General features: G+C 34.3%; 1 protein-coding gene across 3 annotated transcripts in view; it reads left to right on the plus strand.

The window, feature by feature from the left end:
• Positions 1-26,598, plus strand: part of GFRA1 (GDNF family receptor alpha 1) — a 244,736-nt gene that overhangs the window by 184,230 nt on the left and 33,908 nt on the right. For all 3 annotated transcript variants that reach the window (XM_053692686.1, XM_053692688.1, XM_053692687.1), the window contains exons 5-6: positions 20,079-20,188; positions 25,110-25,244. In XM_053692686.1, coding sequence (XP_053548661.1) covers positions 20,079-20,188; positions 25,110-25,244 — 245 coding nt within the window. The remainder of the gene's footprint in view (positions 1-20,078; positions 20,189-25,109; positions 25,245-26,598) is intronic.

A 26,598-nucleotide genomic window follows, 5' to 3' on the forward strand; every position in this document is an offset into this window, starting at 1 on the left:
CTTCCAATACCTCTCACTATATGTTAGCTGCTGGACCAAGGCCTAGATTCAAAGAAGAGGTGTTCAGAAGAGGGGAGGCCCAATAAGCGAGTGTCAGAAGGTGAAAGGTTCTCTAAATTACCAGCAACTTGGGTAATAACAAAAGGACTTAATTTCACTCTTAAATAGAGCGCATATAATAAATAAACAAGAATATGGGTGTGTTTGGGAATGAGTGTGTTTTCTTTTAGCTTGAATACGCTAAACAGTTAGAGATAGCTCACTATCTAAGTTGAGCTAGAGGGGATGGGAATGTGGGGGAGGAACATAGATATTGGGTAGGGGGGGGGAAACCCACAGGAGTTTAGCGGTGAAAAATTTGTCACTCTAACTACAAACCTAAATGAAGAGGTCTAGGAGGAACCTCTCCGATAAACAGTCTCAAGCCTATTGTCTCCAGTAGCAAAGCCCCTCCTTTGACTACTATTGATATTCTGTCCAATCCAACCATGTCTCCCAGTATGTCTCCATCCTATTGGTTTCGCTCGCAACGTATCTTTCCATTTTCGCAAAATGGTTCACCAGGTCACAGACTCTGTTTAGGCTCGGGGGTTCTAGTTGTGTCCAGGCTCGAGCAATACACAATTTGGTTGCTGCCAGAATGTAGATGAGTAGCCGTCTAGTAGACATGGAGACGGAACGTGGGAAAATATGAAAGAGCGCCATTTGAGGAGCCAGGCTTAATTCTATATTTAGTGATCTAAGAAGCAGCTCTACCTCAGACCACAGAGTTGCAATCTTCGTACATGACCACCATATGTGCGTGTTCGAACCTAGCTGTCCGTAGTTTCTCCAACATTGCAGACTATTGGTTTTGAACATCTTAGACAATCTCACTGGAGTCCTGTGCCACTTAAGAACTACCTTTACATAGGTTTCTAGTACTGTCACACAATGGAGCATTTTTTGTGTGAACAAGATTGCTGAAGAAAACTCATTGTCCGGGATCATAACACCCAATTCTCTACACCATGCCTTTATCTGCCAAGCGAGGTCTGACTCCTGGTCCCTCAAGAGAGCTGCATAGTGGAAGGACAGCGGTCTATGTGTGGTTTTGCCTTGAGCCCATCTCACTTCCCATTTGGTGTTTTCTCTCAGAGCTGATTTGGGAAAGCCTCTAGATCTAACTAGACTCAATACTCTAAAACTTTCGAATCTGAACCACATTGGGTTCTCCCCGGGGGGTCCAAGCAGCTGAGCAGTGAAAGTATAGATCAGATGTCTGAGACATCCCCTTCTCTTGCCAGAAGTCCGTATGAATAGCTGGAGCATTCCATAACAGGCCTCCCAGGCTATGAATGGGAGATGGATGTGGAGAAATCTCAGTATGGTGACGGAGGTCATGCCAGATATTAAGGGCCTGTGTAACAATAGGATTGTCAATCTGCTTCCATAAGTTCATATGTTTAGGGACCCAGATGGCTTCCCTAAGAGTCAAACCCGGAGGCAAGGTCTGTTCTTCGAGTCTATACCATCCTGGTTTCTCATTTAACAACCCCCCATGCGGAGATGTGGGTGAGTCTCGCTGCTTCATAGTACAGATAAATATTAGGGAACGCAATGCCCCCTCTAGTATATGGTCTTTGGAGGATTCTATAGGCCACTATACCAATAGGCTTTTAATATTATCAGTTTATTATCAGTTTAACATCATTATTTATTTTGTCATTTGAGCTACAGTATCATTAATCAGTTGTGCTACAGTATCATTAAAATCTATTTTTGTTCATAAATATTTATATATCGACAATCTTTTAGTGCCCACTAAAAAATGGAAGTACATTGTGGGATTACAGATGTACAGTAATTGCTGTTTAGCTTTAATCACATTATTCTATGTTTATTTATTTTTCTACATCTATTAAATTAACTCTGCATCTTAGATATAAAATTATGAGCAAAAAATGAAATGGAAATTTAAATCCAATAAAGTATTTATTTGTTTTTTTAATTGTATATAGTGAGTTTGAAAACTTGATTTGCTTCACCAAAAGTTAGAGAGATTACACATTATTAAAGTAAGAGAGATTGCTCATTATTAAGCTTGAAAATAAATTAGAGGTAATTGAAAATTAAATGAAAGCACAAGCGTGAAGATTTTGTCTTCTGAGCTTTAAGATCTGCAAATAATTTCTATCAGTTTTGTCTCTCAAAGGGCTGGAAAACTATCCAGCTTGTAGGTTTTGTTTCCCATGCATGATTGGTCCAAGGGTTTCCTGCACCCTAGATGAGAAATACAATGTGTGCCACATAAATATATATACAGGTGGCCCTCGTTTTACAACGGTTCAATTTACACCGTTTCAGAATAACAACCTTTTTTTTCCAGTCATGTGACTGCTATTGAAAAGCATTGAGAAGCAGTGCATTTATTAAAATAGCCAGTAGGTGGAGCTGTCCGCTTGTGTTGCAGCAAAGCCAATCAAGCTGAAATTAATCAGTTTAACCAGACCTGAGCTATCGAGCAGATTTCAAAGGAACAAGATCTTCCTGTCTATAAATCAGTCCAAATTGGAATGCATAGAAAGAACTGTTTGCAGAAAAATGCAAGTGAAGTCTGTGTTGTGTGATTATTTTATTAGGTTTATAATGCTGTTTAGCAAATGTTTTTGATCATTTAACTTAGTTTAATTATATATTCTGTGTTGTGTGATTAATTATATATTCTGTGTTGTGTGATTATTTTATTAGGTTTATATATAAAATTACAAATAGTAACAGCGCTAAAAAAATGTGCAAACCGCTATTTGGTAAAAATATTGGTATTTATTTTGAGTGTAAAACCCACAATTTTAAATTCTCAAATATATACAACATATACAAACATTGTTGCAACCTCTATACAGAGTGGACAATCCCAGCTTTAATTGAGTTAGATGGTAATTTCTTGGACACTTGAGATGTGTTGAAAAATAATTGTATCTTAATACATCGATGCCTACAAACAAAGTATAATAGAAATTGTTCACAATTATATCAATAAATTATCAGGTGTGAAGGGGCATGACCCAGAAACGCGTAGTAGGTATATTGTTTGAGTTGTCTGGCCAGACCAGTAGGTTGCGACTTGCTGTTAACTTTTACTCAATTCATTATTTTAATCAACATATTTTTATTTGCGCATGTTCTATACAACAACAATGTTTGTATATTTTGTATATATTTGAGAATTTAAAATTGTGGGTTTTACACTTGAAATAAATACATATATAAATACATATAAAAGTATATATATATATATATATACATACTATATATATATATATATATATATATATATATATATATATATATATATATATATATATATACATAAATTCATATATGTGTGTGTGTGTGTTGTATGTACATAAATTCATATATGTGTGCGTGTGTTGTATGTACATAAATTCATATATGTATATCTGCCAACCAATATTTAGGCAAACTTTTAAATGCAGATCAGTGTTTTGGATAGGTACCTATGCACCAATGCTTAGTAACTATTTCATCTGGATAGTCAGGTGAATAAGTAATTTTGTTAGTAGGTAAGATGCTTTCTCTCTTTTTTTAATTAGTCTCTTTCTATCTATACAGGAATTGTATCCACACTAAGAACCTCTTTAGTGTGAAATCTCTGAGACTTGACACTTTTCGATTATTACACTTTCTATCTTTTTCATCATGGAAGATGCCCCAAAATTATTGTTTCTCACCCTCCCTTTCTTACTCTGTACCATTGCAATCTGGGTCATGTTTATTATAAAACTCTCCTTATCTAGACGAAGCACATGGAAAGTATCCAGCAGCTACATCTGAATTCTGCCAGATCTCTGTCTGACCTTCATAGCGACCCTCTCACTGATACAAAGCCAGTTTCTCTCTGCTCTGTAATCAGGAGGTAAAGTTGCAGCACTAACACACAGTGAAGGGTAGGAAATGCATATTACAATGCATTGCTAAGTGTATGGCTCCTTGACAAAAGTAAATGAAATCTTTCTTACCAGCAAAGAGGATATGCTTTATCAAAAGATACAAGCAGACTGGATTGGAAAATTGGATTCTAGACATGATGCCAAATACCAAGGACATAGAAAACTATAAAACTACTGAAGCATCAAGGTAGTTTGAATTCTAAGAGGGTTTATTTTTTCTCCCTCTGTATGGGTGGTCCTTATTTGAAGTTAACGACACTGCATTAAATAAGCAATATACATAATTTTAACTTGCTCAGAATACATTTTAGCTATTGCAAATACAAGTATCTCTGCCATAAATAAAAATTGTATTTTTTATTAAAATCCATAAAACAGCTCTTAAAAATGATGAGGCTTTTCCCAAGTTTATTTCTGTTTGTAAAAGAGAACACTTTACAAAGTTAAATGTATTGGACTTTGATGAAGGACAGATAACTTTAGTTGTTGCATTATGTTATAATTTATTTTCTTCCATATATTTCCCACATAGAAATAAAACTCATTAATCATGATAGAAGCATATGATAGAACATTTTGTATTGTGAGAATATCCCTTCCTTTTGTGCGATTCTTATTAGCATGAGAAGAAAAAATGATGTATTGTGTTAACTGAGCTATCCTTGGTCCTGAATTCTGTTGCTAGCTTTCTGTTTTTTTTTTTTTTTAACGAGGTACAGTAAACATTGTTAATGAACCAGGAAAGTATTAACGATAGCAAGGCTGCGGCAATCAGCTATTTTTGGCACCAGATTTATTAGTGTAAAAATGCAATATCTTGATTTGCACTAATATTTTTGTTTTAGACTTCTATACTAATAAATCTGTCCAAAAACTGCAGAATGTCACTTAATGCTGTCATATTCAGGATTTGTTTAGTAAACAAATGAAGAATAATGAATATTTGCCTAATTTTAATAGGAAATATGTGGAAATAAGGAAACTAATGTGTAATTCAACAATAAAGATTATTTGATTCTTTGGCCTATTAGGACATAGTAATATTTTAAACATAAAACAGTACGGTCGTATAACAGTTGCTTCTTATTGTGTCTGCAACCTCAGATGATCTGGACTCATTCATCCGGGATGACGGACAAGCTTTGCTCTCACACAGTTGGTTGGTTGTGTGAGGGCAGAAAATGGGGTTGCACAAGTAATTGCTTGTGCAGTCTTAAATTCCTGCAGCCAATTCTGTCCCGAAGGCCCATAGCATGCAGACATGATAATGCTAAAGTGCCTCATTGCAAGATGAGATTATGTTTAAAGTTAATTTAACATCGCTTAACCTATTTTTTCCACTATTTTGTTTTCACCAGCATGAAGAATTCATAAAGACTATATTGTCCTTGTGCTATACCTCTTCTCATGGTCATTTTTCACTTTACAAATCTTTATTGTTTTATTTATATGTTATCCCAGATTGTTTTATAGAAGGAGTTTAATCTTTTTCATTTTAATCAGTTTGTTCTGTAAGGTTTTGAATCTGTTTTTGCAATTACAGTATTCTTTAAACTGGAAATTGCTCTATACTCCGAGAGGTGAACTGTTCCTCAAAAGATGCTGCTCCTGTTGATTATAAAAGAAAGTGACTCACAACTCACAGATGAGGTGCATACAAATATTTTTGTTGAATCCCCTTCATTTTTGAGTTGCGTTGTTATAAAGAGCCCCCCCCCCCCCGCCACAATATTGGCTTTATAGACAGGTTCAGTTAACCCCTTTGCTGCCAGTAATGTTAGAGAAAAACTGGCAAGTGTTATCGTATCCTACCGTAAGGAATACTGTCCCACCTGACACCTCCCACCTCACTGATCCCTCCCAAACAGCTCTTTCCCCCACACCACCCATTCTCCTCACCACCATCTTAGGTACTAGCAGACAGTCTGCTAGTATTAAAGGGACAGTATACACCAATTTTCTTATAACTGCATGTAATAGAAACTACTATAAAGAATAATATGCACAGCTACTGATGTAAAAATTCAGTATACAACCTTTTAAAAACTTACTTATAAGCTCCCAGTTTAGCACTGCTGATGAGGTTAGGCCGGGACACCCACTGAAAGGGGCTGGGAAACCTCAAAGAGCAGACACACCCGCCTCCCCGCTTTCCTGCATATGAAAAGACAGATTACACAAACAGGAGCCAGCAGGAGTCTGTAAACGCACATATACATCTGACACTTTGGGGCTCGGTTAGGAGTCTAAAAATCAGCACAATGTTATTAAAAAATAAGCAAAACTATACATTGTTACAAAAACACACCCAGATGGGCTATATAAATGGATGAGCTACAAAACATTTATGCAAAGAAAAATCTAGTGCAATGTCCCTTTAAGTTTTAGGGCTTTTTTATTTTTACATAAATTAATTTTCTATATATATATTTTCTGCAGTGTACCATCCCACCTACCTGATCTCTCACAAACAGCTCTCTAACCCTCCCCCCTCCTAATGGTGTTTGCCATCTTAGGTACTGGAAGCTGTCTGCCAGTACCCAGTTTAGGTATATACAGTATTTTTTTATTATTATTATTTTTTCTGTAGTGCAGCGGTTTATATTTTAGCAATCAGTTTTTAAACTGAGCTAATTGCTCTGAATATTATTTATATTTTGTTATAATAAAAGTTATGGGTTGCAATGAAAGCATCAACCAGCGGGATAATATTTTACATGATTATTGTTGTAAGTTGCAACTAAGATGATAATTTTCTTTGCATTGATATGTTTAGATTTTACGTATGTAACTTGTCATTCTGTTCCATGAGAATTACCAAGGGACACTACAAGTGGAGGGCTAAAATATTGTTTTTTAACGCTAACATCACTGAAGTTAAATCATTTGTGGTCCTATTCTTGCACTCATATTACAAATTAGAAATTATTTTTTTTTTCATTTGAATGAAAGACTCAGGTGGGAGGTTGGATAACGCTAAAGCAATTGTGCTAAATACGAAGGTGCATTAAAAAAAAAAAATTGAAATCACATTGTTCAATCAGAAGAAAATTTTATTTTTATTTTAAAAATCTATCTATATATCTATCTATCTATCTATCTATCATCTATCTATCTATCTATCTATCTATCTATCTATCTATCTATCTATCTATCTATCATCTATCTATCTATCTATCTATCTATCTATCTATCTATCTATCATCTATCTATCTATCTATCTATCTATCTATCTATCTATCTATCTATCTATCTATCTATCTATCTATCTATCATCTATCTATCTATCTATCATCTATCTATCTATCTATCTATCTATCAATCATCTATCTATCTATCAATCATCTATCTATCATCTATCTATCATCTATCTATCTATCTATCTATCATCTATCTATCTATCTATCTATATATAATCTATCTATCTATCTATCTATCTATCTATCTATCTATCTATCATCTATCTATCTATCTATCTATCTATCTATTATCTATCTATCTATCTATCATCTATCTATCTATCTATCTATCTATCATCTATCTATCTATCTATCTATCTATCTATCTATCATCTATCTATCTATCTATCTATCTATCTATCTATCTATCTATCAATCATCTATCTATCATCTATCTATCTATCTATCTATCTATCTATCAATCTTGTATCTATCATCTATCTATCAATCATCTATCTATAATAACATTTCCTTCAGAGCAAAGAACAAAACGTGATGACATTTCAAGTATTTCTGTTTAAAAACAATAGTGTTTACATTGTTTTAAAGGTATATAATGGTATGTGTGTATTGTATAATTGTATAGTGGTGTACATGTGTACACATACATACACATATATACTAATATGTTTTACATGTTTTGTTTTATTGCAGCCCTTCAGGTCACGCTAATTTTTTTATTTCACAACTTGTAATATGTGTGATGTTTAGTGCAGCCACACTATCCCCTGAAAGTATAGGGAGCGCTAAAGGGATGTCAGCTGCGCTAAACATTAACTGGAAATAAATTTTTACCATTGATTTGTGCGCTATTCTGAGCGCAGGCCCACACTATTGATAACACACCCTATGCTATCAATAGAACGTCCCTTCCATTGTAACGTGAGCCATAGTAATTTCAAGACATTTCTACTGTCTTTCTACAGAATAAAATTTCAACCAAGGTTAAATATTTTTTTAAACAAAAAGGCATCTTGTTTACTGCAATTGTTTTTCAATAGCCAAACTCCACCAATCGCTTGCCTTATATTGAAAAGCCAATCTGCAAGCAACAGGACTATTCAAAGTAATAAAGTTAGTATACAATTAATTATTTTGCAGTTGTTGTCTGATAAAGCCAATTAGGGACATGTATGTAGCAGGGTTAGCCTTGAGAAGTCAGCAGGGGGCATTTCAAGTTCTGAGAAATAGAAATTGCTCAAATTTCAAAGCTAAATTACATGAAAAGGGAGTAAAATAAATAATGAAAATATATTGCAAATTTGTGAAATGATGCATAACTAAACATTTTAAATAAAGTCTTAAGGTGATTACAGTCTCTTTAAGAAAATACTAGGGGGTATTTATATGGAATGATAACCCCAGAAGATCTGGCAAAAAAAACAAACAAACAAACTTAAAAGGAAACCATTAGGTGTCACTCTGAACTAAACTAGAGCCTATGGGGCCTATTTATTAGTGTGCGAACGGATATGATACGATGTAGTGTTCGCCGCACATTGATAAATGCAGACAGCATATGCTGTCAGCATTTATTATTGCACCAGCAGTTCTTGTGAACTGCTGGTGCAATGCCGCCCCCTGCAGATTCGCTAGATGGGAGTGTCAATCAACCCAATCGTATTTGATCGGGTTGATTTCTGTCCGCGGCCTCAGAGCAGGCGGACAAGTTATGGAGCAGCGGTCTTTAGGCTCACCGTAATAAGGGGCATCATTCGGAGCTTGATAATTCAGCCCCTAAGAGTGGTAGGTAGATGCCAGTGGAACTTAGCTGACCTATGCTAACGGTCATTAAAATGTAATTGCCAGCACAGTTTAGGTGCAAGAAGTGTATGAAGCAAGTGATGTTGTGCATTGGATGGCAAAGTTTAGCAATAAATCATTACTGATCGTCTTTGTAGGTGAGTGTGTCTGTTTTGTGCTATGGTTAAAACAGACAATTTAAAGGGACAGTCTACTCTAGAATTTGTATTGTTTAAAAAGACAGATAATCCCTCTATTACCGATTCCCTAGTTTTGCATAACCAACACTGTTTAATAAATATACTTTTTACCTCTGTGATTATCTTGTATCTAAGTCTCTGCAGACTGCCCCCTTATTTCAGTTCTTTTGACAGGCTTGCATTTTAGCCAATCGCTGCTGACACAAATAACTCCACTGGAATTAACACAATGTGATCTACATGGCACACATGAACTAGCGCTGTTTTGCTGTGAAAAACTGTCTGCACTGAGATAAGAGGGATAAGAAATTAGCATATGAGCCTACCTAGGTTTAGCTTTCAACAAATAATACCAAGAGAACAAATCAAATTTTATGATAAAAGTGAATTGTTTAAAATTGCATGTTTAATTTTGACTAGACTGTCTCTTTAATTTTACTATGGACCTTTTAAATTATACAGCAACATCACTAAGTAGTGGTTGTTTTTGAAAGTATAGACCTTTCTCATCGCCAATGTGAATTTATTTTGCTAAAAAAAAAAATCATTAAAACTAGACATATTGACTATCAGATCTCGGAGCCCAAGCTCTATTCTTTGATCATGAGTTTATGTGTTTACTGATCCAGGAAAATATATAGAGACAAGTCCATCCCTTGACCTTGTACCTCTCAGAAGTTGCCCGGTTTTCTGCATTAGGAGCTGATCAATGATCATGGCTTTGCTTTGTGATTTAATGGTGGCAGCAAACTGAAATCACTTCAGAATTCTTTGTTCGTGTGACAAAATGTTTTAGACAACTCAAACACTTCTCTGCGTAGCTTAGCTCAAAAGGAATCATCCACTGGATAGAGCTTGTGTATTATCAGAAGAGAAATACAAGAGGGTTCAAGATCTGAGATATATAAAGATAAATATAAGGATGTTGTTAGATAATGCAGTTTAATTGTTCTACTTGTTCTGCTCATTATGGCTGCATCTTTTATGTTAAAAACTTTGTAAGGTAATAAGAAAAATACAAGAGTGTGAATGAGAAAATAGAAAGATGTATGTGTACGTGTTCATGTATTTATGTGTGTATGTATGCATGTGTGCATGTGTGTACGTGTTCATGTATGTATGTATGTATGTGTGTATGTATGTATGTGTGTATGTATGTATATGTGCATGTATGTATGTGTGTATGTATGTATGTGTACGTGTTCATGTATTTATGTGTGTATGTAAGTGTGCATGTGTGTATATGTGTGTATGTATGTATGTGTACGTGTTCATGTATTTATGTGTGTATGTATGTGTGCATGTGTGTATATGTGTATGTATGTATGTGTGTATGTATGTATGTGTACGTGTTCATGTATTTATGTGTGCATGTGTGTATATGTGCATGTATGTATGTGTGTATGTGTGTATGTATGTATGTGTACGTGTTCATGTATTTATGTGTGTATGTATGTGTGTATGTGTGTATATGTGTATGTATGTATGTGTGTGTGTATGTATGTATGTGTAGGTGTTAATGTATTTATGTGTGTATGTATGCATGTATGTATGTGTGCATGTATGTATGTGTCTATGTGTAAATGTATGTGTGTATATGTGTATGTGTACATGTATTGATGTTTGTTTATGTGCATTTATGTATATGTGTACATGTATTGATGTGTGTTTGTGTGCATTTATGTATATGTGTTCATGTATGTATGTGTGTATGTATGTATGTGTGTATGTATGTATGTGTGCATGTATGTATTTGTGTATGTGTGCATGTATGTATCTGTGCATGTATGTATGTGTCTATGTGTAAATGTATGTGTCTATGTGTACTTGCATGTATGTGTGCTTGCATGTATCTGTGTATTAATACATATTTATGCATATATATATATATATATATATATATATGTGTGTGTGTGTGTGTGTGTGTGTGCATGTATGTATATTTGTATGTGTTTATGTATTTATGTGTGTATGTGTGCATGTATGTATAGATGTATGTGTGTATGTGCACATTTATTTATATTTGTATGTGTGCATGTATGTGTGTATGTATGTATGTGTACATGTATGTTTGCATGTATGTGTTTATGTATGTGTGTATGTATGTATGTGTTTATGTATGTGTGTGTGTGTGTATGTATGTATGTATGTGTACATGTATGTTTGCATGTATGTGTTTATGTATGTGTGTATGTATGTGTACATGTATGTTTGCATGTATGTGTTTATGTATGTGTATATGTATGTATGTATGTGTACATGTATGTTTGCATGTATGTGTTTATGTATGTGTGTATGTATGTATGTGTTTATGTATGTGTGTATGTATGTATGTGTACATGTATGTTTGCATGTATGTGTTTATGTATGTGTACATGTATGTTTGCATTTATGTGTTTATGTATGTGTATATGTATGTATGTATGTATGTGTACATGTATGTTTGCATGTATGTGTTTATGTATGTGTGTATGTATGTGTACATGTATGTTTGCATTTATGTGTTTATGTATGTGTATATGTATGTATGTATGTATGTATGTATGTGTACATGCATGTTTGCATGCATGTGTGCATGTATGTGTGTATGTATGTATGTATGTATGTGTACATGTATGTTTGCATGTATGTGTGCATGCATATGTGTATGTATGTATGTATGTGTACATGTATGTTTGCATGTATGTGATCATGTATGTGTGTATGTATGTATGTGTACATGTATGTTTGCATGTATGTGTGCATGTATGTGTGTATGTATGTATGTGTACATGTATGTTTGCATGTATGTGTTTATGTGTGCATTTCAAGATAAGGACCGCTTGCTGGCTAATGATGACAACTCCTACTTCTACAACTGTCAACATTCACCCCTATACATGAAAAAAAAAATCAGTTTATTTAAGATAAGTGGGGGTTTTTTTATTTATTTTTTTAGAAGAACAAAAAATGTTTTATCTACTTTTAGATGCAAAAAAACCCCAACAACTACAACAACCCTCCTTTAGCTGGCAATTTGCTGTAGTTAATCATTGTCTTTAGGCTGTACAAAGCCACCCTAGTCGTCCATCTTTGCTAGGTTGGGTCATTTTAATAACATTACACAGAATAATAATACGTTCTGTTTATCAGCTGCCGCTAGCTAGTTTAGCCTGAGGCTGTGATTTGAGATCAGTTTGAGGGGAGGTGCTCTATAAATAAGAATATTGTATCAGCATATGTGCCCTTGCTGTTTTCAATATTATTATTTTTCAGGGAAGATCTAGGAGGTTCACAAACAAAACCATTGCTAGCAGAAGCATGTCTGCCCTTTTATTGGGGTTGTGCAGAAGCATGTCTGCCCTTTTATTGGGGTTGTGCAGAAGCATGTCTGCCCTTTTATTGGGGTTGTGCAGAAGCATTTCTGCCCTTTTATTGGGGTTGTTTAATTCATTTTCTGTTTCTGTAATCACTAGAGTATTGCTGTATGTATTAGTAAGCACTCTCATCTAAAACATCTCTTGCTGCAGGAAGTTGCCATGCTGTAAAACCATTTCCATTCCATGGTGAAACATCCAATCACAGATATTCTTTTAGTGTATTGCTGAAAAAAAATGTCTGACATTTGAAGCACATATATTATTTTTTAAATACATCTCATTAAAGGGACACTAAAGCCAAACATTTTCTTTCATGGTTCAGATAGAGCATGCAAATTAAGCAACCTTATAATTTACTCCTATTATCAATTTCTCTTCGTTCTCTTGCTATCTTTATTTAAAAGCAGGAACGTGATGCATAGGAGCTGGCCCATTTTTGGTGGAGATCCTGGGTTATGCTTGCTTATTGGTGGGTTAATGTAAGCCAATAAGCAAGCGCTATTCATGGTGCTGAACCTAAAATGCGCTGGCTGCTAAGATTTACATTCCTGCTTTTAAAGTAAAGATAGCAAGAGAACAAATAAAAAATGATAATAGGAGTAAATTAGAAAGTTGCTTAAAATTCCATGCTCTATCTAAATCATGAAAGAAAAAAATCAGTGTCCCTTTAAACATGTCATATATTGACTTTATACTGAAGTTAAAAACAAAGCAAAACAAAACCAAACACAGCTTTATATTTGTCTTTTATGATATCTTAGTTTAATTATTGTATATTAAGCAAATCTGGCTTTCATTTACTGATAAATGTAGATGATTAATGCATTTGTTTAAACATCTGAAGTTACTATTTATACTTAAAGGTATATTGAGACTTTGTTGTCACTTTTACAATTGCTCTAGATTAACGGATGCTCGTTATACTTCAGAGGGACCATGCTGAGAGCCTATGGTATGAAATTCACTGAGGCTAATTGCTCCTACTATTTTATTTGGTTGCTTTTGGGCATTACTGCAATTAATATGCTGTGTAGATATAAATGAAATTTCGCATTGCAAAGATGAGCCAATAGCAACACAGAACAAAATAATTACAACCACAACCATTTGGGGGAAAAAAAACACGTTTGCAAAAGTGGTATAATTGTTTAAAGGGACATGAAACCACAAAGTTTTCTTTCATGATTTAGACGAAGTATTACATTTTTTAAAACATTCCAATTTACTTATTTTATCAAATTTGCTTCATCCTCATGGTATTCTTTGTTAAAGAGATACCTAGGTAGGTAGCGTGGATATGCCTGGAGCTCTATGTGGAAGGAAATAGTGCTGCTATCTATTGCTCATGCAAATGTTATCAAAGGATAACAAGAGAACGAAGAACATTTTATAATATTAGCAAATTAGAAAGTTGTGTAAATTGCATGCTCTGTCTGAATCATGAAAGAAAAGATTGGGGTTTCATATCCCTTTAAATATTTTGTCTATTTTCTAATGTTCTTTTGTGCATATGTTAGACTATTTTATAGAGTGTTTTGTTTTTTCTTGGCTTTGATTTGTTACATTTGAAAACCTTTTGTAAGTCTCCCTGACAGTAGCGACAGCTCTATCCAGAGGAAATTTGTGATATAGAAGGGGCTCTATTAATTTCAATGGAGCTGATCTTGCTAATTGCTGCTCTGACAGGGGATGAGTACAATTTTCGAGCAGCAAAGTTTTTTTCAGCAATGCTTTAATTTCACATACCAGTTTATTTATATCTCGGCCATTGTATTGTAATTATTGTTGTTGTTTTAAGACATAAATAATTAGATAATTAGATTGAATAAGGAAAACATTTGAATAAGAAATCAATATAACATAAAAACCACCAAAAATAAACAAAAGATTGCGCTCAAGATTAAATGGACAGTCAACACCAGATTTTTTGTTGTTTTGAAAGATAGATAATCCCTTAATTACCCATTCCCCAGTTTTGCATAACCAACACAGTTATAAAAATACACATTTTTAGCTCTGTGATTACCTTGTATCTAAGCCTCTGCAGACTGCCCCCTTACTTCAGATCTTTTGACAGACTTGCATTTTAGCCAATCAGTGCTCACTCCTCGGTAAATTCACGTGCATGAGCTCTATATGAAATAAATGAACTAACGCCCTCTAGTGGTGAAAAACTGTCAAATGCAGAGGCAGCCTTCAAGGTCTAAGAAATTAGCATATGAACCTCCTAGGTTTAGCTTTCAACTTAGGGCTCGATTTATTTATTGATTTCAAAGCCCCTACAGCTGCAAGGTCTCACAAGAACTTGCTTGCCGTATTTAGCAAGCAGCGGTCATCAGATCACTGCTTTCCTAACCTCTTTGCAACCTCTAAGGTGGTGAAATTCAATCTCTGTGGTCTAGTCCGACCGAGGAGATTGACAGCTTCTGCTTGCACGTGATTGGCTGTGTGGGGGCGGAATTGCACGCAACCGCAAAATAGCGCTCATGTGCAATGGTAATTTCCTCCAAGGAAATTCGCCATGCCAGAGGCAAGCTGAGGCGGACAAGAGCGCGTATATGCGCCCCTGTCCACCTCAGCTTTGATAAATCGAGCCCTAAGAATGCCAAGAGAACAAAGCAAAATTGGTGATAGAAGTAAATTGGAAAGTTGTTTAAAATTACGTGCCCTATTTAAATCATGAAAGTTTTTTTGGTCTTGACTGTCCCTTTAAGCAAAACTAGTGCATGAAACTAACATATAAAAAAAATGTGTAACTGATTTAAACTCAAAAATTGAAGAATCCATAAAGATTTGTATTTGTTCTATCACTTAAAGCGACACTGAACCCAATTTTGAAATTCAAGAATGTAACTTTAGATGCCACCCCATTTTTGCTGAACAACCTGGGTTGTTCTTGCTGATTGGTGGATAAATTCACCCACCAATGAAAAAGTGCTGTCTAGAGTTCTGAAACAAAAAAAAGCTTAGATGCTGCTTAGATGCCTTCTTTTTTAAATAAAGATAGCAAGAGAACAAAGAAAAATTGATAATAGGAGTAGATTACAAAGTTGCTTAAAATTGCATGCTCTATCTGAATCACAAAATAAAAAAATTGGATTCAGTGTCCCTTTAACTGTTCAGTTCTTTGGCACATATAAAAAGGTCTTCTGTTAGTACCTCAGTGTCCCAAAAACCCCTTTGAAACCATACAGAACAAGAAAGTTAAAATGAAAAACATAAGAAAAAAATAAAAACACAGTAACACAAAAAAAAGTAAACCTGAAAACAGTAAAAGAGAAATAACAAACTTGTTAGCTTGAAATACAAGACACGACTGTAAAACATGATACTGCACAGCTGCGATATATAGTCTTTATCAGTTCTGTTTAAGTGTAGGCAAAGAATGCGATCACAGCTCTAGAATGTCTTGGAAGACCCACAATCAGCCGCTCATTCCCTTCTACTATGTAAGCGAGACACCTCTGGTCCCCTAGTAAAACAGAAGTGCAAATATTTTACACATAAGATTTACATAACTCACTTAAGTATTGCAGTTGTAATTATTGTTGTTCCATGTTACTAGAGGTTTACGTTTGATGTGTGAGATATTGTGTATTGGGGAGCTTGACACAACTACTGATTTTATTGGCAGTGAACATATACTAAATTACTAATGAGGCACATGAAAAAAACAGACACAGCCTTACTTATATTTCAAACTTGAACAGAGATATTCCTGAGCTACTTACTGTGAATCTAGTCTATTATGGTAAACAGTTTCTTACATTAAAGGGACAGTCTACTCCAAAATGTTTATTGTTTAAAAAGATAGCTAATCCCTTTATTTACCATTCCCAAGTTTTGCATAACCAACCTGTTATATTAATACACTTTTTACCTCTGTGACTGCCCCCTTATCTCAGTTCTTTTGACAGACTTTTATTTTAGCCAATTAGTGCTGACTCATAAAGAACTCCACGGGAGTAAGCACAACGTTATCTATAGGACACACATGAACTAGCACTATCTAACTGTGAAAAATTGTCAAAATCCACTGAGATAAGAGGTGGCCTTCAATGGTTTAGAAATCAGTTTGAGCCTACCAAGGTCTAGCTTTCAACAAAGAATACCAAGAGAACAAAGCAAATTGAATTAAAAAAAGTGAATTGGAAAGTTGTTTAAAATTGCACGTCCTATCGGAATCATGGAAGTTTAATTTTGTCTTGACTTTCCCTTTAAAGGGAAAGTTCACCCAAAAATGTTCTCCCCTTTAAATTATTCCCAATGATCCTTTTAACCTGCTAGAGTGTATTCAATTGGTTACAAGTAGCTCCTTTACTCTTATTTCAGCATTTAAAATAGCTGATTTAGCCTGTGGTATCGCCACCTATACTGAACAAATTAATACTGGAGTATAGGCTATTGAATAGCCTAAGTATACACAGCCAGCAGAAGAGATTACACTCTCAGTGGGATGCAGGATAGTTAAGTAATAAAATGATCATTTTCCATTGTTCTCTCTATGTATTGAGCTTTGGTGTTCCAGCCAAATAAAAGATAAGGAAGCAAGTCTGTTTACACAAACTTAGAACATAATGAGATCTGATATCACCTTTAAGTTCAACCCATTGTAATAGGCTGTGGTTTCAAAGCACAAAATCAGCTACTTCATATACACAAATAAGCATGAAAATTGAATTTCTCAAATATTTTATACTCTGTAGTTGGTATAACAAGTCATTTAAAATACATTAATGGAAAAACAATTTTACAGTGTACTGTCCCTTTAACTAAAATAAAGGCAGTGAGGTTGTACTGTTATCTTTGTTGTAAAAATGATAACATTTTGATAGTATGACACATTCTACACTCGACTGATGACGACTGAATTGCGCCAAATAAACAAAGATCATATAATCATCAGTTCCATGAAATGTAACTGTAGAAAAAAGTGAATACAAAATATCTACAAGATATTGACAGTTGCAAAATGGATTCACATATCAATACCAATGTACACCTATCAGTAAAGGACATTATAAACACCATTTTATACAATTGTAAAAAAGATAACAGTTGAGTTTCACTAAAGTAAATTTGTAATCATTTTGATAAAAAAAAAATGGATCCCATTTTTCTGATATCAAACAATAATTTTGGAAAGATTAGAACCAACTCTATTTCCTTTGCTTACTTCAATATTTAAACAGTATTGATCTTTGTATTGCTGCAAACAAGAATAAATAAGGAAATTTAAAGCAACAAATACCATTTAGTCAGAGTCAGCTGTAAAATTGATATAATTAAATGGTAAAAATCAAACCTGAATCCTGACTTGCTTTCCAGCTTTTATCAGTCTAAGATACTAACACAGAGCTGATGCCTTGTGAGGTCTGATATCTAAGTCCTCATCTTGTAATACAAATGCATTGTGTCAGCACCTGATATGACATCTTTGCAGCAGCACATTTTCATACGATATTACAACACATAAACCTCTTATTGTTGGCCAAGAAACTTTACATTTCTCCTTCAAATTGTCATGTTATGATTTTACAAACATCTCCCAGAGCTCAAAACTGATCTAGACTGAGCATTAACAGGAAAATCTCATTAAGTCAACATGAGACTGTACACATATTTTAAAAGTTTTAGAGGCTTGTACCTCAATTAATATTCATTGTTTGAAAAAGATACCAATGACAGCAGTTGTTTTATACTTTACTACTATGCCTACACATCAGTGGAATTCTATACACTATTAGGGTCCAACCAAAATGAAAAAGTATATTATAAATGTGCTGTAATTAAAAAATAAATACAATTATATCTATCTATCTATCTATCTATCTATCTATCTATCATATATATTTCTGCTGAATGAAAGCAATACAAGGACCCAGATGTACTTCCTGTTAACTCCATTACATTTAAATAGCGTTTACTCAACTTTTTCATGCAAAAACAAAAATATATATTTTTAATATGTTAACAGGGACAGGAAACCCCAACATTTTCTTTTATGATTTGGATAGAACATACAATTTTAAACAATTTTTCAATATACTTTTATTAGCAAATTTGCTTCATTCTCTTGTTATCCTTTGCTGAAGGAACAGCATTGCGCAACTGACAGCTAGATGAACACATCTAGTTAGCCAATCACAAGAGACAAATATGTTCAGGCACCAATCAGCAGCTAGCTTCTATAAGTGTAGGATATGTGCGTATTCTTTTTCAACAAGGGATAACAAGAGAACATAGCACATTTTAAAATTTAAATTAATTTAAAAGTGACTTAAAATGACATGCTCTATCTGAATCATGCAAGTTTAATTGTGACTTTCCTATGCTCTTTCATAGATACAAGACAGAAAAAATATAGAACATGTCCATTTATAGAAATTTTATTTTTTTTTGCATCTAAAAGAGTATATTTTAAAACATATTGCATTTTTTTCTATTCCTTTTTTATTTTTAAACATGTTTCTTTGCTGAAATAAACATTTGTTTTATGGAGATATACCCCTGTTTAACAATGGTGCAAAACCAAATCCTTTTTACAAATTATCTAAATGTTGTGCTTGCAGAAAATATTTAAATGTAATTTCTAGACACGTGTGCGATCGAAAAATTTGGTTTGTTTCGTTTCGATTCGTTTTTTAAAAATATTGGTTCGATATAGTCGGATTGATTCGGTATGCAGTGGTAATTAATCGTTTTTATTCATGTCGTTCTGAATTCGGAAATTCGAATCTATTAGAAAACGTAATTGAATCATTAGTAATTTCGTATTGATTCGTTATTTTGGACCAAATCATTATTTTGGCGAAATTAGTTATATTCCGTTATTTCGGAACGTATTCGGTTCTGTCATTTCGGATAGCTTTGAATGCACAACCCTTGAGGAAAGCTGAAAGCACATTGCACTGCGTGTTACAGTAATCCTACCCACAAAATTAAAATAATATGATTATTGGACTAGAAGACTATCACTGTGACAGTAATCCAGCCCACAAAACAAAAAGAATGATCAAATTGGACAAGAAGTCCATAGAAGAATATGACACTACTCATTTGAATAAAAATGAATACATTTGAATTGATTCGTTGTCACTCGTTAGTTATGTTACGTCGATTCGGATTTGTCAAAAATATCCAAGTTATACAATACATAACCATACTAGTCCAAAACCGAACTTAAAACTTTTACCTGTTTAATCTCGCTCATATTTTAATTATTTGATGATAATATCTCATTTTCAAACTATTTTGAGGTTCTTTGAATTTAATAATATTTTTTTTTTTTTAAAAGACAACTGCGCCACGCACATCCGAATGAAACTGAATAAGTCCGAACAATTTGAATATTTTGGAACAAATTTATTTGGATTAGTATGCTTTCGGAAAGGATTTGATTTGGAAATTTGAATCGGTCGAAGCTCAGAATTTGATCAAATTCGTCCGAATTCTAATTTGGAACTAAACAAAACGCACATGTCTAGTAATTTCCCTTAAAAAAAAAAAAAAAAGGAAAAAAATTGGACTTGCTTTACCTAGTACATTTTTAACTTTTAATTCACCATTTTTTATTTATTTCAGGTCTCGTCTTGCAGACTTTCTCACGGATTGTCAGCCTAACCCACGATCTGTCAGCGGATGTTTGAAGGAAAACTATGCAGAATGTCTGCTGGCTTACTCAGGCCTTATTGGTAAGAATTTAGTTCTTGTTGCCACTGCAGTACTTGTATAAATCTGAATAATACATACTGGGTTATTAAAGGGGCAGTGAAACCCTATAATTAAAATACTTTTCTGTAGTACGGCTATAGAATAACATATCAGCCAACTCTAAATATTTTTAAAACACATTAAAATCATTTTTACTGCATCTCTTTTTTTAATAATCATTCTCTATCCACTATTGGCCTTATTTGGAAGAGTCATTCTGGGCTTTATTCTGCTGATAACTAGGTTAGCCATGGTCATAATGCTAATATAAAGTGCATTGCTTTGCCGTTGTTATCAGTTAAAGCCAATTTGGGAAGTATTTGTAGCAGGGTTAGTCTTAAGAAACCTGCAGGGTGCATTTAAAGTTCTAAGAATTAGAAAATTCTCCACATCTGCAAAGTTGTTCCATTATGCGTAACTAAACACTTTTTATAAAAAACATCTCAAGGTGTTTACTGTCTCTTTAAGTATTATTGATCAATATTTTAATATACAGTATATGTCAATATATTCAATATACAGTGTATGTCAAAAGTATGTGGACACCTGGTAATTACACCTATACAAGCTATATATACACACACACAGATGAGCCACTACAGATGAGGATACAGCTGGTGAGCAGGGTTGAAACTGTCCTCCCCAATAGTAAACTGGGTGGTATGTGTAGGTCACACAATAGCCCCACAATAACTGTACATTAGCCCACATCCCTGACCACACTGAGTATAATTTTCAAAACTGAAAAGTAATTTTATCCCCTTGTTTTCCAGTAACATACAAATAAGTGTACCTTTTTTTGGCAGTAACAATCATACACAGTAGTAATATGACCCCCTTGACTGCCAGTAGCACACACAGAGTGGTGATTTACTTTACAGGACTGACTTTTTTTTTTTTCTTTTTTTTTTTAAATTCTTTCTTGGTTACCAGTAACACGTAGAGCAGTACATGCAATGTGACAAAATTTGTATTTCATAAAGACATAGAAGGCCTTTTACATTTACATCACATTAGAGAGACATTAAAAAACCTGTGTCCACTATTTTTGGATAGATTTTACTATACAGCCTGATGAAATGCTGGACTGTTCAGTTGAATACTGGACACTTGCAATCCTACTGGTGAGTCAATCAGGAGCAGGCATACAGGAGTATGCACCAGTTACATACCATATTTTTATCTAGAGCAGAATAGGGTTGTTTAACTTTGTTTATGAGTTTAATCCTTCTAACATAAAGTAAACTCAGTAAAAGAGAAGAGAATTTTATTATAAATAAAAATATTTTAACATGAAAGAACATTTTATTTTTACACTAAAGAAAATGTCTACAATAAGATTTTTAGAAAACTAATGCGGAAAATGAAAATGGTGGGGAAATCTTCAGATTAAATGGATTAGGTGTGGCAAGAGATGTCAATGATATTGTTAAGAAACGTTACACTTATGCAATGTCTATAAAAAGTATTATAAAATAAGTTTTTTGAAGTATAAGAATGAAACTAAAGCTGAAAATATGATTGTATTGCTTTCCTGTGACGGCTTATACAATAGCGCTATATATTCTATTGTTCCTCCTCCTCTACTGCTGCAAAGCTTTCTGGTGATATTTGAGCAGCTTAGACTGTGATCTTGGGACCTATTTCCTGCTGCGTGCAACAAGCAGACACAGCTGTGTTCATTCAAGATGAGCTGTTGCTCTATTTGGTATCTTATTTCTTTAAAGGGACAGTCTAGTCAAAATTAAACTTTCATTATTCAGATAGGACTTGTAATTTTAAACAACTTTCCAATTTACTTTTATCATCAAATTTGCTTTTTTCTCTTGGTATTCTTAGTTGAAACTAAACCTAGGCAGACTCATATGCTAATTTCTAAGCCCTTGAAGGCTGCCTCTGATCACATGCTTTTTAAATTCCTTTTCAACACAAAGACTGAAAGTACACGTGGGCCATATAGATAACACTGTCTTCAGGCACAGGGGGTTATTTAAGATTTAGCACAACACAATGCTAAATGCAAGACAATAGATAATAAACAGTCACAGTCATGTGATCAGAGGGCTGGGAAAAGGTTCCTAGATACAAGGTAATCACAGAGGTAAAAAGTGTATTATTATAACTGTGTTGGTTGTGCAAAACTGGGGAATGGATAATAAAGGGATTATCTATCTTTTAAAACAATAACAATTCTATGGTAGACTGTCCCTTTAAGGGTAGTGTTGTTGATGGCTGGACGCAGATAAAGGGGTCTGTGATCTTGAACAACATACTTCCACTTGTTCATCAGGGAACTGTTCACTTTAAAGGGGACTCTTAAGAAAAAGACTTATGGCGGTATAGCTTCATATTATATTAGTCAGCTCCATATCAACCCTATAAAATATAAATATCTGCTCACTATATTATTATTTATATATTTGTAAAATGCAGAATACTGTAAAACAGTGTACATGAGTATCACAGTGATACTGAAAATGATAGTAAACTCTGCCCTTTTTAAAATTAGATGCAGAATGTTAGTGACATTTTAGATACAGTTTCATTCATCAGTTGTAATGAAGATGCGCTATAACTTTTTAATATAGATTCAAATACCGCACACTTCACCACCCACTTCAAAAGTGAACTAGAGGTTTGAATTGTTCTTCAATCAGCACTATAGCTATAACAAAAGTGCCATATGGGGAGAGCACTGAGTGATTAAACAGTCCTTTTGTGGTGTAAAAAAAAAATATTCCTACCTTAATTCCGATTGGCTGATAGAATCCTATCAGCCAATCGGAATTCGAGGGACGCCATCTTGGATGACGTCATTTAAAGGAACCGTCATTCGTCGTTCAGTCGTCGGCCAGGATGGATGTTCCGCGTCTGAGGTCTTCAGGATGCTGCCGCTCCGTTCCAGATGGATGTCGATAGAAGATGCCGCCTGGATGAAGACTTCAATCGGATGGAAGACCTCTTCTGCCCCGCTTGGATGAAGACTTCTACCGGATCATGGACATCTTCAGCCCCCCGCTTGGGCTTGGATCAGGACATCGGAGGAGCTCTTCAGGACCGATCGGTGAACCTGATATGGTGAAGACAAGGTAGGAAGATCTTCAGGGGCTTAGTGTTAGGTTTATTTAAGGGGGGGTTTGGGTTAGATTAGGGGTAAGTGGGTGGTGGGTTGTAATGTTGGGGGGGGTATTGTATGTTTTTTTACAGGCAAAAGAGCTGAACTTATTGGGGCATGCCCCGCAAAGGGCCCTGTTCAGGGCTGGTAAGGTAAAAGCACTTTTAACTTTAGTAATTTAGAATAGGGTAGGGCATTTTTTATTTTGGGGGGCTTTGTTGTTTTATTAGGGGGCTTAGAGTAGGTGTAATTAGTTTAAAATTGTTGTAATATTTTTCTTATGTTTGTAGATATTTTTTTATTTTTTGTAACTTAGTTCTTTTTTATTTTTTTGTACTTTAGTTAGTTTATTTCATTGTAGTTATTTGTAGGTATTGTATTTAATTAATGTATTGATAGTGTAGTGTTAGGTTTAATTGTAGGTAATTGTAGGTATTTTATTTAATTAATTTAATGATAGTATAGTGTTAGGTTTAATTGTAACTTAGGATTAATATTTATTTGACAGGCAACTTTGTAATTATTTTAACTAGGTAGCTATTAAATAGTTCTTAACTATTTAATAGCTATTGTACCTGGTTAAAATAATTACAAAGTTGCCTGTAAAATAAATATTAATCCTAAAATAGCTATAATATAATTATAATTTATATTGTAGCTATATTAGGATTTATTTTACAGGTAAGTATTTAGCTTTAAATAGGAATAATTTATTTAATAAGAGTTAATTAATTTCGTTAGATGTAAATTATATTTAACTTAGGGGGGTGTTAGTGTTAGGGTTAGACTTAGCTTTAGGGGTTAATACATTTATTAGAATAGCGGTGAGCTCCGGTCGGCAGATTAGGGGTTAATAATTGAAGTTAGGTGTCGGCGATGTTAGGGAGGGCAGATTAGGGGTTAATACTATTTATTATAGGGTTAGTGAGGCGGATTAGGGGTTAATAACTTTATTATAGTAGTGCTCAGGTCCGCTCGGCAGATTAGGGGTTAATAAGTGTAGGCAGGTGGAGGCGACGTTGTGGGGGGTAGGTTAGGGGTTACTAAATATAATATAGGGGTCGGCGGTGTTAGGGGCAGCAGATTAGGGGTACATAAGGATAACGGATAACGTAGGTGGCGGTCGGCAGATTAGGGGTTAAAAATTTTTAACCGAGTGTCGGTGATGTGGGGGGACCTCGGTTTAGGGGTACATAGGTAGTTTATGGGTGTTAGTGTACTTTAGAGCACAGTAGTTAAGAGCTTTATAAACCGGCGTTAGCCCAGAAAGCTCTTAACTACTGACTTTTTTCCTGCGGCTGGAGTTTTGTCGTTAGATGTCTAACGCTCACTTCAGAAACGACTCTAAATACCGGAGTTAGAAAGATCCCATTGAAAAGATAGGATACGCAATTGACGTAAGGGGATCTGCGGTATGGAAAAGTCGCGGCTGAAAAGTGAGCGTTAGACCCTATTTTGAGTGACTCCAAATACCGGCGGTAGCCTAAAACCAGCGTTAGGAGCCTCTAACGCTGGCTTTCACGGCTAACGCCAAACTCCAAATCTAGGCCTATGAATCTTAGTCAAAGACACCATTGACATCATTTTTTTTCTTCTTATCTACAAATTCCTAAATATATTGTAGTCATATATATTATTCAAGTGGAAATTAAATCTGGTGTAGTTTAATTGTACTGTGTTCTCATTTTTTTATATTTGGATTATTTTCACAAAATAAATGTAAATAAGCACTAAATTCAATTTTACGTTGTTTAACCTAATTGCTGTTCATTTCTAATTTTACTTAGGCACAGGTCTTACCCCAAATTACATAGAGTCCAGCAGTCTGAGCGTTTCACCCTGGTGTGATTGCAGCAACAGTGGAAATTTTCTTGATGAATGTCTGAAGTTTCTTAAGTTTTTCAAGGATAATATCTGTCTTAGTAAGTATTCTCAAGCAGTTATCATAAGAATAAGTTAATGCTACTTAATACTATTTATGCTTAATGGCAGGGCCTTTTGATCAGTTATCAATCTAGATGTCCCTTTCATGAAAATAAATGATCCTAAGGTTTCATATAAAGCTTAATGCTATCAAAAAAAAAAAATTATTATCAGAATTTCTTTATCCGAGGATGTGTAGATAAGTGCTAGTTGACTTTTTGTATCTCAAAAGATCACAAGGTGTTAGTCATTCATATTGTGCGTACATGTTGTATACAGACAACACTGGTGGACATAGACAATCCCATCTACAGGAAGGAAAAGTGTAATAATAAAACTTTATGTTATAGTGCTAGTGCTTAGCTTTATACAAAACATTATGTTATAGTGATAGTGCTTAGATGTAAACAAAACATTACCTTATAGTGCTAGTGCTTAGCCCTAAACAAAACATTATGTTATATCGCTAGTGCTTAGCTTTAGACAAAACATTATGTTATAGTGCTAGTGCTTAGCTTTACACAAAACATTATGTTATATCGCTAGTGCTTAGCTTTAGACAAAACATTATGTTATAGTGCTAGTGCTTAGCTTTAGACAAAACATTATGTTATAGTGCTAGTGCTTAGCTTTACACAAAACATTATGTTATAGTGCTAGTGCTTAGCTTTACATAAAACATTATGTTATAGTGCTAGTGCTTATCTTTACACGAAACATTATGTTATAGTGCTAGTGCTTAGCTTTACACAAAACATTATGTTATAGTGCTAGTGTTTAGCTTTAGACAAAACATGATGTTATAGTGCTAGTGTTTAGCTTTAGACAAAACATTATGTTATAGTGCACTAGCTTAGCTTTAGACAAAATATTATGTTATAGTGCTAGTGCTTAGCTTTACACAAATCATGTTATAGTGCTAGTGCTTATCTTTACACAAAACATTATGTTATAGTGCTAGTGCTTAGCTTTACACAAAACATTATGTTATAGTGCTAGTGCTTATCTTTACACAAAACATTATGTTATAGTGCTAGTGCTTAGCTTTACACAAAACATTATGTTATAGTGCTAGTGCTTAGCTTTACACAAAACATTATGTCATAGTGCTAGTGCTTAGCTTTACACAAAATGATATGTTATAGTGCTAGTGCTTAGCTTTACACAAAACATTATGTTATAATGCTAGTGCTTATCTTTACACAAAACATTATGTTATAGTGCTAGTGCTTATCTTTACACAAAACATTATGTTATAGTGCTAGTGCTTAGCTTTACACAAAACATTATGTTATAGTGCTAGTGCTTAGCTTTATACAAAACATTATGTCATAGTGCTAGTGCTTAGCTTTA

The sequence above is a fragment of the Bombina bombina genome, chromosome 9, assembly GCF_027579735.1.
Source record: "Bombina bombina isolate aBomBom1 chromosome 9, aBomBom1.pri, whole genome shotgun sequence".
Taxonomy (NCBI): domain Eukaryota; kingdom Metazoa; phylum Chordata; class Amphibia; order Anura; family Bombinatoridae; genus Bombina; species Bombina bombina.